Below are 14654 nucleotides of genomic sequence, written 5' to 3' on the forward strand. Positions count from 1 at the left end.
CCGGCTGTGAGCAAAGGTTCTGGGCGGGGCTGGACTGTTCTAAGTGAGTTCGGGTGGGGGAGCTTCACGAGGGGAGGCTGCCGTGTGAAGGAACCGCCTTTCTCTCCGCGGGTCTCACCCTTTTCTCCCCGTATCTGTTTGGACATGAGTTGAGCGCACAGTTGCGGATGGTCAGCCCTGTTCGCAGCTATGGCGAGGAGGGGCGGGATTGCTCCGTGGTGCCGCTCCTCTCAGTGGCCGAGTCCATTCTGCGCGGTGTCCGGATTTTAGGGGTAGGGAGAAGTGTCAGCTTCAGGCATCGCGAGGCGTGGCGGCCCATGGCCCCGCTGGGAGGCGCCCCGCGGCTGGTGCTGCTGTTCAGCGGCAAGAGGAAATCCGGGAAAGACTTCGTGACCGAGGCGCTGCAGAGCAGGTGTCCGTGGGGCGGGAAAGGTGGAAGGGGGAGCTCTCCGCATCACGTGACACGAGGAGTGCTTTTGGGTGTCACAGAGTGAGATTTGGAGTAGGGGTCCTCCGTTTGCAAGGCAGGAGGAGCACTGGGTTGGGGAAGGTGGAATGTCACCATTACATAAAACAGCAATCTACACACGGGAGCCTCAAAGAACCAGGTGACCATCTCTCCAAAGATCTTCAGCTGCAGGTCTAAGAAGCATTAATAATGGTTCCTACCAAGGCACTTTCTGTGTACCAGGAGTTGGATACCAGCCTGGGCAACGCGGCGAGACCCCGCTTCTACGAAAAATCCAAAAAGTAGCTGGGCGTGGTGGCGCGCGCCTGTGGTCCCAGCTATTCGGGACCTTGAGGCAGAAGAATTGCTTGAGCCAGGGAGGCGGAGGTTGCAGTGAGGCGAGATCGCGCCACTGCACTCCAGCCTGGGCGACAGAGCAAGGCGCTGTCTTAAAAAACAAAAACAAAAACAAAAAAACTCTCTTCACCTCTTTGTTAGGTACTGTGTGCCATTATTAGCATCTGCATTTCACAGGTGAAGAAACTGAGGCTCTTAAAAAGTTAAACAGGCTGGGTGTGGTGGTCATGCCAGCACTTTGGGAGACAGAGGTGCGAGGATGGCTTGAGAGCCCGGTAGTTGGAGACCAGCCTGGGCAATACAGTAAGACCCTAGTCTCTACAAAAAAAATTGAAAAGTTAGCCTAGTGCGATGGCAAGCACCTCTAGTCCCAGCTACTCAGGAGGCTGAGGTGGGAGGATCACTTGAGCCTGGGGGCTGCAGTGAGTTGTAATCATGCTACTGTCCTCCAGTCCGTGCAGCAGAGCCTGAGACCCTGTCTCGAAGTAAAATAAAATAATGTGCAAAGCTAACAACAATAAAAAACCCTTGCCGGTCGCAAAGTAAGTGGCAAATTCAGGATTCAAATTCAGCTTTGTGGTTCATGATGGGCATCTCAGCAATTAATATATAATTGAAACAAAAAGAAAAAAAAAACTCAAACAAATTCAGCTTTGTCTTGCGCCAAGGACTGGTTTCTTTCTGTTTTATCTGACTGCCTCCCCAAATAATAATATCTTTTGCACAGTGTTTTCTGTCAAAGCAAGATCTTCTGTGCGGGAGCATTTTGCTGAGACCTGGGCTAGGAGAGCAGAGGATGGGGAGAAACTGGAGTGGGGCTCCTCTCCTCTTGAAGGCCAATGTGGTGGGGATACCAGGAAGCTGCTTTTGGATATCAGGGGTGGGAGAGCCCAGAGCAGAGGTCACCACCTGAATTTTTCACCACTAAGTATCTCACCACCTTTTCCTAAGTTGCATTTCTCCTCACCTTCAAACTCTGATGTCAAATAGTGGTCAGAAGCACAGGCTGTGGAATTAGACTGCTGGGATGCAAACCCTGGCTCACTGTTGATTAGTGTGTGATCTTGTACACATCTCTCATTCACTCTGTGCCTTAGTTTTTTGTTTTGTATTTTTTTTTGAGAGGGAGTCTTACTCTGTCACCCAGGCTGGAGCGCACCCAGGTTGCGGCTCACTGCAACCTCTGCCTCCTGAGTTCAAGCTATTCTCCTGTCTCACCCTCCAGAGTAGCTGGAATTACAGGTGTGTGCCACCGCACCCAGCTAACTTTTGTATTTTTAGTAGAGACAGGTTTCACCATGTTGGCCAGGCTGGTCTCACACCCCTGACCTCAAGTGATCTGCCTGCCTCGGCCTCCCAGAGTGCTGGGATTACAGACGTGAACCACTGCACTCGGCCTGTGTCTCAGTTTTGTCATTTGTAAAATGGGGATAATAATAGGGTGGTTGTAGGGATTAAAGGAGATGATGTGCGTGAAGGGCTTAGAATAATTATTGGCACCTAGCAGAGGTGCAGGAACTAAATGTTGTTTATATTTATTTTACCAATCCTGGCTTCACTACTTACAGTGTTGCTTTGGGGAAGTCAATCCTCCTTTCACAACCTCAGCTTCCTCATCTGAAACATGAAAATAAGAACATTTACAGCCAGGGCAACATAGTGAGACCCCATCTCTACAAAAGATAAAAAAAATTAGCTGGGTATGGTGGTGCATGCCAGTAATCCCTGATACTCAGGAGGCTGAGGTGGGAGGATTGCCTGAACTCAGGAGTTCAAGATTGTAGTGAGCTGTGATCATACCACAGCACTCTAGCCTGGGTGACAGCAAGACCCTGACTCTTAAAAAACCAAAACAAAGAACACTTATCGCCGGGAGCAGTGGCTGACACCTGTAATCATAATACTTTGGGAGGCCGGGAAGGGTGGATCACTTGAGCTCAGGAGTTCAAGACCAGCCTGACCAACATGGTAAAACCCTTCTCTACTAAAAATACAAAAATTAATTGGACATGGTGGCGGGGGCTGGTAGTCTCAGCTACTTGGGAGGCTGAGGTAAGAGAATAGCTTAAATCCAGGAGGTGGAGGTTGCAGTGACCCGAGGTAGCGCCACTGCACCTAGCCTGGGCTACAGAGTGAGTCTCAAAAAAACAACAAAAACAAAAAACACTTGTCTTCCCATGCATTAAGTGTATCTGTGAGCATCTTGAGGCTAGGACAGGAAGCATGTATCATTCACATTTGTATCACCTAGATCCAAATATGGTACCCAATAAAGCATTGGTTAAGCAGGGAGGTGGAGGTGGAGGTTGCGGTGAGACGAGATGGCGCCACTGCACTCCAGCCTGGGCGACAGAGTGAGACTCTGTCTCAAAAAAGAGAAAAAAAAAAAGGCCAGGTGCGGTGGCTCACGTCTGTAATCCCAGCACTTTGTGAGGCTGAGATCGCCTTGCAGTGAGCTGAGATCACGCCATTGCACTCCAGCCTGTCCAGCCTGGGCAACGGAGCAAGACGCTGTCTCAAAAAAAAAAAAAAAAAAAAGGTTGGTTAAGTAAATTAAATAATGAATAAGTTATTTTTATTTATTTTTTATTTTATTTAATTTATTTAATTTATTTTTTTGAGATGGAGTTTCGCTCTTGTTGCCCAGGCTGGAGTGAAATGGCACAATCTCGGCTCTCAGCTCACTGCAATCTCCGCCTCCTGGGTTTGAGCGATTCTCCTGCTTCGGCCTCTCAAGTAGCTGGGATTACAGGCATGCACCATCATGTTCGGCTAATTTTGTACTTTTAGTAGACACAGGGTTTCACCATGTTAGTCAGGCTGGTCTCAAACTCCTGACCTTAGGTGATCCACCTGCCTCAGCCTTCCAAAGTGCTGAGATTACAGGTGTGAGCCACTGCACCTGGCTTTTGTTTCAGTTTTTTACATTTGCTTTTCTTAGTTCATTGTTTTGAGACAGGGTTTCACTCTGTCTCTCAGGCTGGCATACAGTGGTACAATCGTGGCTCACTGTAGCCTGGAACTCCTGGGCTCAGGAATGCTCCCACCTCAGCCTCTGGAGTAGCTGGGAGTACAGGCACATGCTGCCATGCTCAGGTGATTTTTAAACTTTTTTGTGGAGCTGGTATCTCTGGGTCTTACTGTGTTGCCCAGGCTGGTCTTGAACTCCTGGCCTCAAGCACTCTTTCTGCCTTGGCCTCCCAAAGTGTTGGGATTACAGGTGTAAGCCACCACGCCCAACTAGTGAATGAATAAATGATATGTGTTATGGTGACCAAGTCAGTGGAGACAGGTACCTCTGGCTGTGAGAGAATTAGTTTAGGTCTGGGCAATAACCTAATCCAGCCAGAATATTGCTGTGCCTGTTCACACTGTAATTATCACTTTATAGATTTTACCTGTTAGTTTCAGGGCTCTTTTATATTCGTTAGAGTTTCATAATAATCCTGTGTGGGAGACAGAACAGAAAGTGTCATCATCATTTTCCGATGAAGAAATAGGATCAGGGACACTGAGACCTACCAAAGTTACATAACACCAGTAGTAGAAATGGGACTTCAGCACAGGCCTCTTGACTCTCTTTCTGGGACCTGGAAGCTCCTGGAAATTCTAGGCTAACTGGATTCTGATCTCCCTGTCCCGCAGACTCGGAGCTGATGTCTGTGCTGTTCTGCGGCTCTCTGGTCCACTCAAGGAGCAGTATGCTCAGGTAGGTGGTGCTCTGTGGCATCCGGTGTGTTGGGCGGGGCCGGCTCCAGGACTTTGGAGCTGTGGCTGCTGCCTGAGTCACTGGCATGATCCCCGTCACCACTGCTGGCAGGGTGGTGGCCAGCTCTTGGTTTTCTGTGAGTGGACATTGTGGGGGCATTTTCAGCTTATATTTCTTTCCTAATAGCCTCCCTCCCTTCAGAGTGAGTTCAAGAAGGTGTGCCCAGGAAAGGCTGTCGACACTCGAGTTGGCGGCTCTGATGCTGTGTAATCACACCACCCTCTCAGCTGGCCTGACACAGCCCCTGGAACTTTGTTCCTAGAAATTTAGTACAGGCTGAGCATAGTGGCACACGCCTGTAATCCCAGCACTTTGGGAGGCCAAGGCAGGTGGATTGCTTGAGTCCAGGAGTTAGAGAACAGCCTGGCCAACACAGTGAAACCTCATCTCTGTTTCTTTAAAAAAAAATTTTTTTTAAAGTAAACAACAACACACAAAAAAGAAATTTAGTCCCATAAGATGTCAAAGTATATCATTAAGTGGGGGGGAAAAAAAGCCAATACCAAGATGTAGAACAGTGTGTAGAGAATGCTACATTTGTCTAAAACTGAAGAGGCACTTTGTGACCAAGAATTGTAAAGGAATTCTAAGTGTATCTGCTCATATATTCGGCTATTTAACAAGTGTTTACGGGGTGCCTGTCTCATGTTCAGCACTGTTTCAGGTGCCTGGGATGTGTTCCTGCACTGTGTGGGAAAGACACGTTAGAAACTGTACCACTGGTTGCCCCCAGGGAGGGGACAGGGTGAGAGAGAGATTTTTCACTGTAAATTAATGTGTATCTTTGAATTTTGAACCATGTGGATAAAAAAAAATAGCATCATTAAAATAGAATAAAAAAAAAAATAAGTCAATAGGAACTCCCAGAATCTCAGACTTCGGAAAGAGAACCTGGAAGGCAAGATCAGCCTCCCACATGGTGTGGAGCCCTCTTGTTGCCCACATTTTGCCCTTGGCCTCTAGGTGCACCCTTCTGGGACATGTGCTCTGGCCCCTCCCTTGGCCTGAGTGTGGCCTCCAGAGCCACATAAAATGAATTGTCCCCCCTTCTGTGTGCCAGCTCTGCCTCCATGGGAAGCATTGGGTCATCTCTCACCAGCTGAACAGACCCATTCATAGGGTGGCAGCCTGAGGAATTGTAAGAATAACTAAATTAAGTCATTTAATTTTTTTTCCTTTTGAGACAAGGTCTTGCTCTGTAGTGCAGGCTGGAGTGCAGTGGCGCATAATGGCTCACTGCAGCCTTGACCTCCTGGGCTCAAGTGATCCTCCCACTTCAGCTTCCCAAGTAGCTAGGAATACAGGTGCATGCCACTATGCCTGGCTAAGTTTAAATTTTTTTTTTGTAGAGATGGGAGTCTCATTATGTTGCCCAGGCTGGTCTCCCACCCCTGGGCTCAAGCGATCCTCCCACTGTGGCCTCCCAAAGTGCTAGGATTTGGGTGCGAGCTACTTTGCCTGGCCTGGTTTTCAAAAATTTTAAGCAGGAATCTTTCCCAAATGAAACTGGATACAGAATTTCTTTGTATCCAGGAGACAGACTGGAAGTGACTCTGCAGGGTGGTGGGTTGGTGGTGGGGAGATGGGAGGAAGGAAGGGGTGAAGGGAAAGGCACTGAGCCTTCCCTAGTGGGGCCTAGGCACTTCCAAAGGCCTCCCAGGATCACTTTCAAAACCGATCTTCCAAAGTTCACAGATAGGTCTTGCTTCTGTCCTACTGAGTCAGACTAGTGGGGTTGGGTGGGGGCAGGAGGAGGAAGGAGCAGGAGTTTGCATTTTTATTTATTTATTTATTTAATTTATTTATTTGAGATGGAGTCTCGCTCTGTCACCCAGGCTGGAGTGCAGCGGCGCGATCTTGGCTCACTGCAACATTCACCTCCTGGGTTCAAGCAGTTCTACTGCCTTAGCTTCCTGAGCAGCTGGGATTATAGCCATGCGCCATCACACCTGGGTAATTTTTTTGTATTTTTAGTAGAGACATGGTTTCACCATATTGGTCAGGCTGGTCTCGAACTGCTGACCTTGTGATCTGCCCACTTCGGCCTCCCAGAGTGCAGAGTGCTGGGATTATAGGCGTGAGCCACCACGCCTGGCCAATTTGCACTTTTTTTTTTTGAGTCGGAGTCTCACTCTGTTGCCCAGACTGGAGTGCAGTGGCGCCATCTCAGCCCACTGCAAGCTCTGCCTCCTGGGTTCGTGCCATTCTCCTGCCTCAGCCTCCTGAGTAGCTGGGACTACAGGCGGCCGCCACCACGCCTGGCTAGTTTTTTTGTATTTTTGGTGGAGACAGGGTTTCACCATGTTAGCCAGGATAGTCTCTATCTCCTGACCTCATGATCCCCACCGCCTTGGCCTCCCAAAGTGCTGGGGGATTACAGGTGTGAGCCACCGCGCCTGGCCCCAATTTGCATTTTTAAAACCTCCATGGAAGATTCTGATAGGCCCAGACTGCCCTTGCTCTGTGGAAGTCCAGCACCACTATCCCCTACTCCCATTAAAAAGGAAAACCAAAATGAAATGTTCATGCATTGATTTCCTAAGTCACAAGGGGAAATATAAATGACAAGCAGACCACGATATTCCTGGAGGGAAACCAGTTCAGGAGCAGGAGGTGGCTACTGACCTCCTCATGTGGCAAGGGGAGCAGGTGGGTGATCAAGAAATTGAGAGCCTGAGGGGAGAAGGCCTTGCTGCAGTGAGCTCATGGAGGAGCCAGAACCTGAACTGGGTGATGCTTTTCAGATCCCTCCTATCCTGGATCCCTTTAGATGGACCCCTCTGCTTGAGAAGGGGAGAAAGGAGCTCCCCAGGTGGTCAGAGTAGCCTCTCCTGCCTGGGGGGTCCTCTGGGTGTGGGAAGCCTTGCACGTAAGTGCCCAGAGCTAAATGGAGTGATGCTGTTTCAGCAAAGACGCCAGGAATTTGGGGATGGGAAGGGATAAGGGGGAGAGGAAGGGGACACAGTCTCCGTGGGATTTGGGATGGGGACAAACAATGCTAGTGGGAGGACATGGAGTGCAGGAGTTTTTTTTTCCCTCAGATTTCCCACTTTAGTTGAAGGCTAAAACTTTGCCCAGGGGATGCAAACTAATTTCAGGATTAGTTTAAGCCAGAAATAATTGGGAAGGTAAAACTTGCAAAAGAGAAACCACGCCACACATTTCAAAGACAAATTGAAACAATTTCTGGATTATCCCCAGACCTTTCTTCTGTCTACCAGTGATCGGGATTTCTTAGTTGCTGGGGCTCTTTCCCTTGCAGACCTTTGTTCTGGCTGAAACCTCATTAATCCTTGCATCAGCCTTGGGAGAGAGGCAGGTGAGGGTGAGGGATGGCTCTTCTCCTGTTTTAGGAGAGACCACTGAGGTTGAAAGGCTGGTGACATAGACATAATGTCCTTTGGGCAGGAGCATGGCTTGAACTTCCAGAGACTCCTGGACGCCAGCACCTACAAGGAGGCCTTTCGAAAGGACATGATCCGCTGGGGAGAGGAGAAACGCCAGGCTGACCCAGGCTTCTTTTGCAGGAAGATTGTGGAGGGCATCTCTCAGCCCGTCTGGGTAAGAGGGCTCCATGGCAGCATGAAGAACACCTGTTTCCCGAACTCTCTGCTGTGTCCATCTCTCTCTGTCTCCACTGCCACCGTCCTGGCCCAAGCCCCCACCGTTTCTGGCCTGGACAATCGCAGTAGCCTCCACACTGGTCTGTAGCTGTGGCTCTTGCCCTCTGTGTTCTATTCATTATACAGCAGCCAGACTGACATTTTATTATTTATTTATTTATTTATTTTTGAGATGGAGTCTCACTCTTGTCACCCAGGCTGGAGTGCAGTGGTGCAATCTTGGCTTGCTGCAGCCTCCGCCTCCTGGGTTCAAGTGATTCTTCTGCCTCAGCCTCCCAAGCAGCTGGGATTGCAGTGTTTTTGCATTTTTAGTAGAGATGGGTTTTCACCATGTTGGCCAGGCTGGTCTCGAACTTTTGACCTCAGGTGATCCACCCACCTCAGCCTCCCAAAATGCTGGGATTATAGATGTGAGCCACTGCGTGCAGCCCAGACTGACCTTTTAAAAACATGAACCAAGTGACTTCACTCTTCTGTTTAGAATACTTTGGTGGCTTCTCGTTCTCATGTTCTGTTTAGAATACTTTGGTAGCTTCCCGTTGTTCTCATGAACAGAATGAAAATCCTTCACATGAACTTCTGGGCCTTGTGTGATCCAGTTTCTGCTACCTTTTTAGCCTCCTTACTCCTTGAGCTGCAGCAACACTGGCCTTCTTGGTCCTCAAGTCAGTCGAACTCCTTCTGGAATCAGGGCCTTTGCACATGCCCTTCCACCTGTCTGGACTGCCCTTTCTTTCTCTCTTTCCCTGGTTAGCTTCAGCTCAGTTGACATGATACCTCCACAGGGAAGCCTTCCCTAATATTCAAGTCTTAACTGGTGCTCCCTGGCAGGTGCTCCTATATCACCCTACCCTTTTTCTTCCTCATTCATTCTGCCAGTGAATATTGAGTATCCACTTCTGCCAGGTGTGGTTGCAGGTTCTGGGGATATATTGGTGCAAAAATGCAATGAAGTCTCTTCCTTCAGGGAGCTTACATTACAGATGAGGGTGATGGGGAGATAGGCACAGAATAAATACAGAATATATCAGGCAGAGGTAAATACTAAGGAGTAAAATAAAGTAGGCCTAGGATATGAGGAGAGGTAGGGAAGCGCTGATGTTTTATTAAGGGTGCCTGGGAAGGCCACACTAATATGATGTTTGAGGAAGACCTGAAGGAAATAAGGGATAACTGAATGGATATTTGGGGAAGTAGCTTTCCAGAGAGAGGAGGAAGTGCAGAGGCTTGAGTGGTGAGTGTGCCTGGTGTGTCTGAGGACAAGCCAGGTGGCCAGAGTGGGTGAGGGTGAGTGGTGGGAGGTCAGGTCAGACTTCCCAGGGAAGACCTTTGGGAGAGCTGGGATTTTATTCTGAGTGAGATGGGGAGTCACTACAGGGTTCTTAGCAGAGGAGAGACATGATCTGATTTAAGATTGAGAAGGCTGGCCCTGGCTGCGGTGGGGAAGATGGGAGCAGAAGCACAGGGACCCGGTGGAGTACTTTTTTTTTTTTTTTTTGAGACAGAGTCTCACTCCATCACCCAGGCTGGAGTGCAGTGACGTGACCTTGGCTCACTGTACCCTATGCCTCATGGATTTAAGCGATTCTCATGCCTCAGCCTCTTGAGTAGCTGGGATTACAGGCATGTGCCATCATGTCCAACTAATTTTTGTGTATTTTTAGTTGAGACGGGGTTTTGCCATATGGCAAAATTCAAACTCCTGACTTCAAGTGATCCACCCACCTCGGCCTCCCAAGGTGCTGGGATTATAGGTGGGAGCCACCACGCCTGGCCAGGACCTTTCTGTAACAGACAAAATGACTATGGTTGGAGCGCAGAGGGAAGTGAAGGTAGAGTGGAAATAAGGGGTCGATTTTGGATGTATTTTGAAGAGAAAACCAACAGGATTTGCCCATGGGTTGGCTGTGGGGTGTGAGAGACTATACCAAGGATTTTGTTCTGAGCAGGTGGACAAATATAGAATTATCATTTTCTAAGACAGGGAAGGTTGGGAGGAACAGGATTGGAGAGGAAATCAGGAGTTGAGTCTCAGCCGTGTTGAGGTTGAGACACTTGTTGACATACACTTTAATCACACGGTTATTTGATCACTGAACATCTGTTCAGTGTCTCCCACTAGACTGTAAGCTCTGAGAGGGCAGGCACAGGGTCTGTTTTGCTTACCACTCTAGCCTTAGCACCTAGCACAGTGCCCAGCACACAGTAGGTACTTGCTATGATACTTGCTTAATTGGATGAATGAACTTGTCAGCAGCACTGCCTGACATGTAGTCAGCACTCAGTGGTGTATGTTCAGTGAATGAGTAAATCCGTGAATAGCGAGTCTAGCTGCTGACTTGCTCATGAAGATGTGGGGTAGAGCCACACCCCACACTGCCCTGGGTTCTGGAGTCCCCCACCTCCCCTCACTTCTAGCATCCTGTCCTGTTGGTCACCTGTGTCCCTCCCCTGCAGTTGGTGAGTGACACACGGAGAGTGTCTGACATCCAGTGGTTTCGGGAGACCTATGGGCCCATGACGCAGACTGTCCGCGTCGTAGCGTTGGAGCAGAGCCGACAGCAGCGGGGCTGGGTGTTCACGCCAGGTGAGCCACTCCATGTGTAGGGCACAGGAGGACACAGGCTACCCACCATGTGGTTTGTCTCCCTGGCAGGCCTGGGGAAAGTGAGTGAGGGATGATAAAGGAGAATCTGAGGCCTCCTGATTAGGGAGTCGCATGGTGGAGGAGGTCCTGGGGGTCAAGGTTCTCTTGGCTTAACCTAGGCTATCTTCTCATGGCCAGTGGGCTGCTTTGGTAGTCTGGCTGGGACCCACCCCCATGGTTTGTCACCTTTGCTTTCTTCACAGGGGTGGACGACGCTGAGTCAGAATGTGGCCTGGACAACTTTGGGGGCTTTGACTGGGTCATCGAGAACCATGGAGATGAACAGCGCCTGGAGGAGCAGTTGGAGAACCTGATAGAATTTATCCGCACCAGACTGTAGTCGCTAGGTTCTAGGAGTCAGCTGGGGCCTGCTGCGGTGGGGGTGGGGCTGACTCTGCAAGATGAGGGGTCCCCTGATCCTGGCCAAGGTGAGGAACAGACAGAGGGGGGTCTAGATTCTGAGGGGGTTGGTGGATGTTGGGCAAGGCAGGAAACGTCTGGAGACCTCATTTTCTCCATGGGGAAGACAGCCATGCTCTTCAGGAGGAGACTCCAAGGGCAAAGGAGGGTGAGTTGGCTGTGCTTGAAGGAGAAACCCTGCTGTCTCCCCAGCGCCAGTCCCCTCAGCCTGTGGCAGCCTTGCATCCTGACTGGATGTTGTTAGCCCTTGTTCTGGGCAAGAACCCAGGGCTCCCCAGTGTGGATACTAATAAACCTCTTTGGAGCACACTCTCAGAGCTGCTTATCTCTCATTTCCCTGATGCCAACCTGGCTTGGGTGGGGTTTAGAAGGCCTTAGGGTGTCATGGTGGCTGGGAGGGGGTCCTTGTTCCACCTCCCACCTGGCTAGAATGTATCCTGCAGAGGTTGACTTATGCTGCACCCCACAGGCAACAGGCCTGTTTATGTTGGAGGTGGGATTGGGTTGAGGGCCTTACTCTCTGGGATAGCCCCATGAAAGGCTGTGATCCACAGAAAGTGCCACCAGCAAGTGCTCCCTCCCCCCCATTTTTTTTCTTTGAGACAGGGTCTGTCACCCAGGCTGGCATGCAGTGGCGTGATCATAGCTCATTGCAGCCTTGACCTCCTGGGCTCAAGCAATCCTCCCTCAGTCTGCTAAGTAGCTGGGTCTACACACACCACTACATTCGGCGAATTTTTTTCATTTTTAGTAGAGACAAGGTTTTGCTCTGTTGCCCAGGCTGGTCTTGAACTCCTGAACTTAAGCAATGCTCCCACCTTGGCCTCCTAAAGTGTTGGGATTACAAGTGTGAGCCACCATGCCTGACCCTGCCCTTGTAATTTATATAGCCTTTTATAATTTCCAAATTTCTTCTAGATTCTTCATAGCCACCCCCTGAAATGGGCGAGGATAGGATTTTCATCTCCATTTAGCAGATGCCAAGAACTCAGAGAAGTGAAACAGCTTCTCCAGGGTTAGAGGGCTTAGTAAGTGTCAGTGCTGCGTGGAACCCAGGCCACTAGACTCCTGACCAGTCCCGTTCTGCACATTCCTATGGGTGTGGTACAAAGTCCCAAAGCTCCTTGCTGTCCCCAGGCCAAGCCTAAGCCCTCCAACTCTGGCCCTGGCTACGTAATCCTCCCACAAATTGTGTTCTCACAGATAAGGGGACAGCCAAAGAAATTACAGTTTCAGTGTGACCCAAACTGAATTTTGTATATTTCTGCCCAGATCTCCTCTGCTCTGCTGCCATCATCCTTGCTGGGTGCCAGGCACTGGGGACATAAAGACGAACAGGTCACAGGACTGTTTCTTAAGGAGCTCTTGATCTCCATCAGAAATAGACACCCCCCAGGTGCCCATGAACCTGGAGGCAGTGCCAAAGACAACTTCAGTTCTTTGGAAGGAGGGTGGGCTTCCATGACACCCCAGGCCTGCCGTGCCAGGGTGAGCACTGACCCCTTGTCCCAGGGGCACTGCTGTTGCTGCTTGGAAATCCCTCTCTGGAGCTGGAGCAAATGATTGTGAACAATCCCAGTCATGAAAATGTCCAAAAGTCACTGGGGCCAACTCTGATGAATGTGGGAGGCAAAGTTTTTGGGTTACAAACCTTAACGAGTATAAAGGGGCTGGGGTGGGGTGGCTCATGCCTGTAATCCCAGCACTTTGGGAGGCCGAGGAGGGTGGATCATTTGAGGTCAGGCGTTCAAGACCAACCTGGCCAACATGGTAAAACCCGTCTCTACCAAAAATACAAAAATTAGGTGGGCATGGTGGCAGGTGCCTGTAATCCTAGCTACTCAGGAGGCTGAGGCAGGAGAATTGCTTGAACCTGGGAGGCAGAGATCTTGCCACTGCACTCCAGCCTGGGCAACAGAGTGAGACTGTCTCTGAGAAAAAAAGAAGGGCAGGAAGGACACAATCAAACCAGGGAGAATGTAGAGTCCATGGGGCCAGCTAAGAGGCTTCTGCAATATTCCAAGCAAGAAGTAGCACAGGCTGATGGAGAGAGGGTCACTGGAAAGCAGATGGGTCAGTGGTGGCATTCAACCTTGTTTCGGACCCAACCCACCTGATACTGGACATATTCCCATCAGTGAAACTGGCTTACTGCCTGAAGGGGAGCAGAGGTTCCGGGCACAGAAGCCCAGTCAGAACCTCCGGGTTGGAGGTGAGGAAACACCTACTGCATGGCATCGTTACCTGCTTGATTCCAGCATGTCTTCTGTGGTCCTGTCTAACCATGCATTCAATCACCTCCACTTCCTGAGCACCTGCTGTGGCTCTCAGAGCTAGGGACACAGCTATAAGAGAGACATGGGCCCTGCAATCACGGAGTTTACCTTTCAGAAAGGATCCTAGACAGGGTGGGTGCCACAGAACTTGGGGACCGATTAGCCACAGCAGCTGGGGAGATGGAGGAGTTCAAACTTGTGCCAGAAACCCTGGGTTTTGTCACCTTCCCTGAGGGGGGTGTCTTCAGCACGTGGGAATGTGGTGGTACCTTCTCAGTTTGGAAGCCAGTGAATCCCTGCCTTCATAGGTGATGAGGGTCAAAGCTCCGGATGGATGTGAACCTATCAAGTGTGGTGCTAGGGTTGATGCAGACAGGGGGTTAGGGACTGGTAGGTCTCCTGTGTCCTCCGGGAGGGGTGCTGCCCTGCTTTCTTGGCTCTGGGTATTTAGAGGAGTCACAGGATTATGACTTGGGAAGCCAGTGGGTCTGTCTACGTTGTGACAGGTTGGTACTGATGCCTCTTAAAATAGGAAGCCCAGTGTCTGCCGGATTCGAAGTTCATAATTATTATTTTTTTTTTTTTGAGATGGAGTCTCACTCTGTCACCCAGGCTGGACCAGGCTGGAGTGCAGTGGCACAATCTCAGCTCACTGCAACCTCCACCTCCTGGGTTCAAGCGATTCTCTTGCTTCAGTCTCCTGAGTAGCTGGGATTACAGGCTCCCGCCACCATGTCCAGCTAATTTTTGTATTTTTGGTGGAGATGAGGTTTCCCCATGTTGACCAGGCTGGTCTCGAACTCCTGACCTCAGATGATCCACCCGTCTTGGCCTCCCAAAGCGCTGGGATTACAGGCGTGAGCCACTGCGCCCAGCCTCATAATTTTTTCTTTTTTTTTTTTTTAAGCAAGGTCTTGCTCTGTCGCCTGGATTGGAGTGCAGTGGTGCAATCACAGCTCATTGCAACCCCAACCTCCTGGGCCTAGGTGATCTTACTATCTCAGCTTCTTGAGTATCTGCAACCACAGGTGTGTACCAGCATGCCTAGCTAATTTAAAAAATTTTTTTTTTTTTAGAGATGGGGTCTCGCTGTGTTGCCCAGGCTGGTCTTGAA

At 49.9% G+C, this 14654-nt stretch overlaps 1 protein-coding gene across 2 annotated transcripts; it reads left to right on the plus strand.

Annotated features, from left to right (window-relative positions):
• Positions 1 to 11579, plus strand: PMVK (phosphomevalonate kinase). Of its 2 annotated transcripts, XM_033197301.1 has the most exons (5): positions 1 to 412; positions 4451 to 4514; positions 7983 to 8135; positions 10655 to 10784; positions 11048 to 11579. In XM_033197301.1, the coding sequence occupies exons 1-5, from the start codon at positions 168 to 170 to the stop codon at positions 11182 to 11184; spliced, it is 729 nt and encodes a 242-aa protein (XP_033053192.1). In that variant the 5' UTR covers positions 1 to 167; the 3' UTR covers positions 11185 to 11579. The 2 variants fall into 2 exon arrangements, with proteins under 2 accessions (XP_033053192.1, XP_033053193.1); XM_033197302.1 differs by lacking the exon at positions 1 to 412 and having other exon boundaries at positions 4462 to 4514; positions 8102 to 8135.
• Positions 11580 to 14654: the final 3075 nt, after the last annotated feature.

Source organism: Trachypithecus francoisi, unplaced genomic scaffold, assembly GCF_009764315.1.
Source record: "Trachypithecus francoisi isolate TF-2019V2 unplaced genomic scaffold, Tfra_2.0 Lachesis_group5, whole genome shotgun sequence".
In the NCBI taxonomy this organism is placed as follows: Eukaryota; Metazoa; Chordata; class Mammalia; order Primates; family Cercopithecidae; genus Trachypithecus; species Trachypithecus francoisi.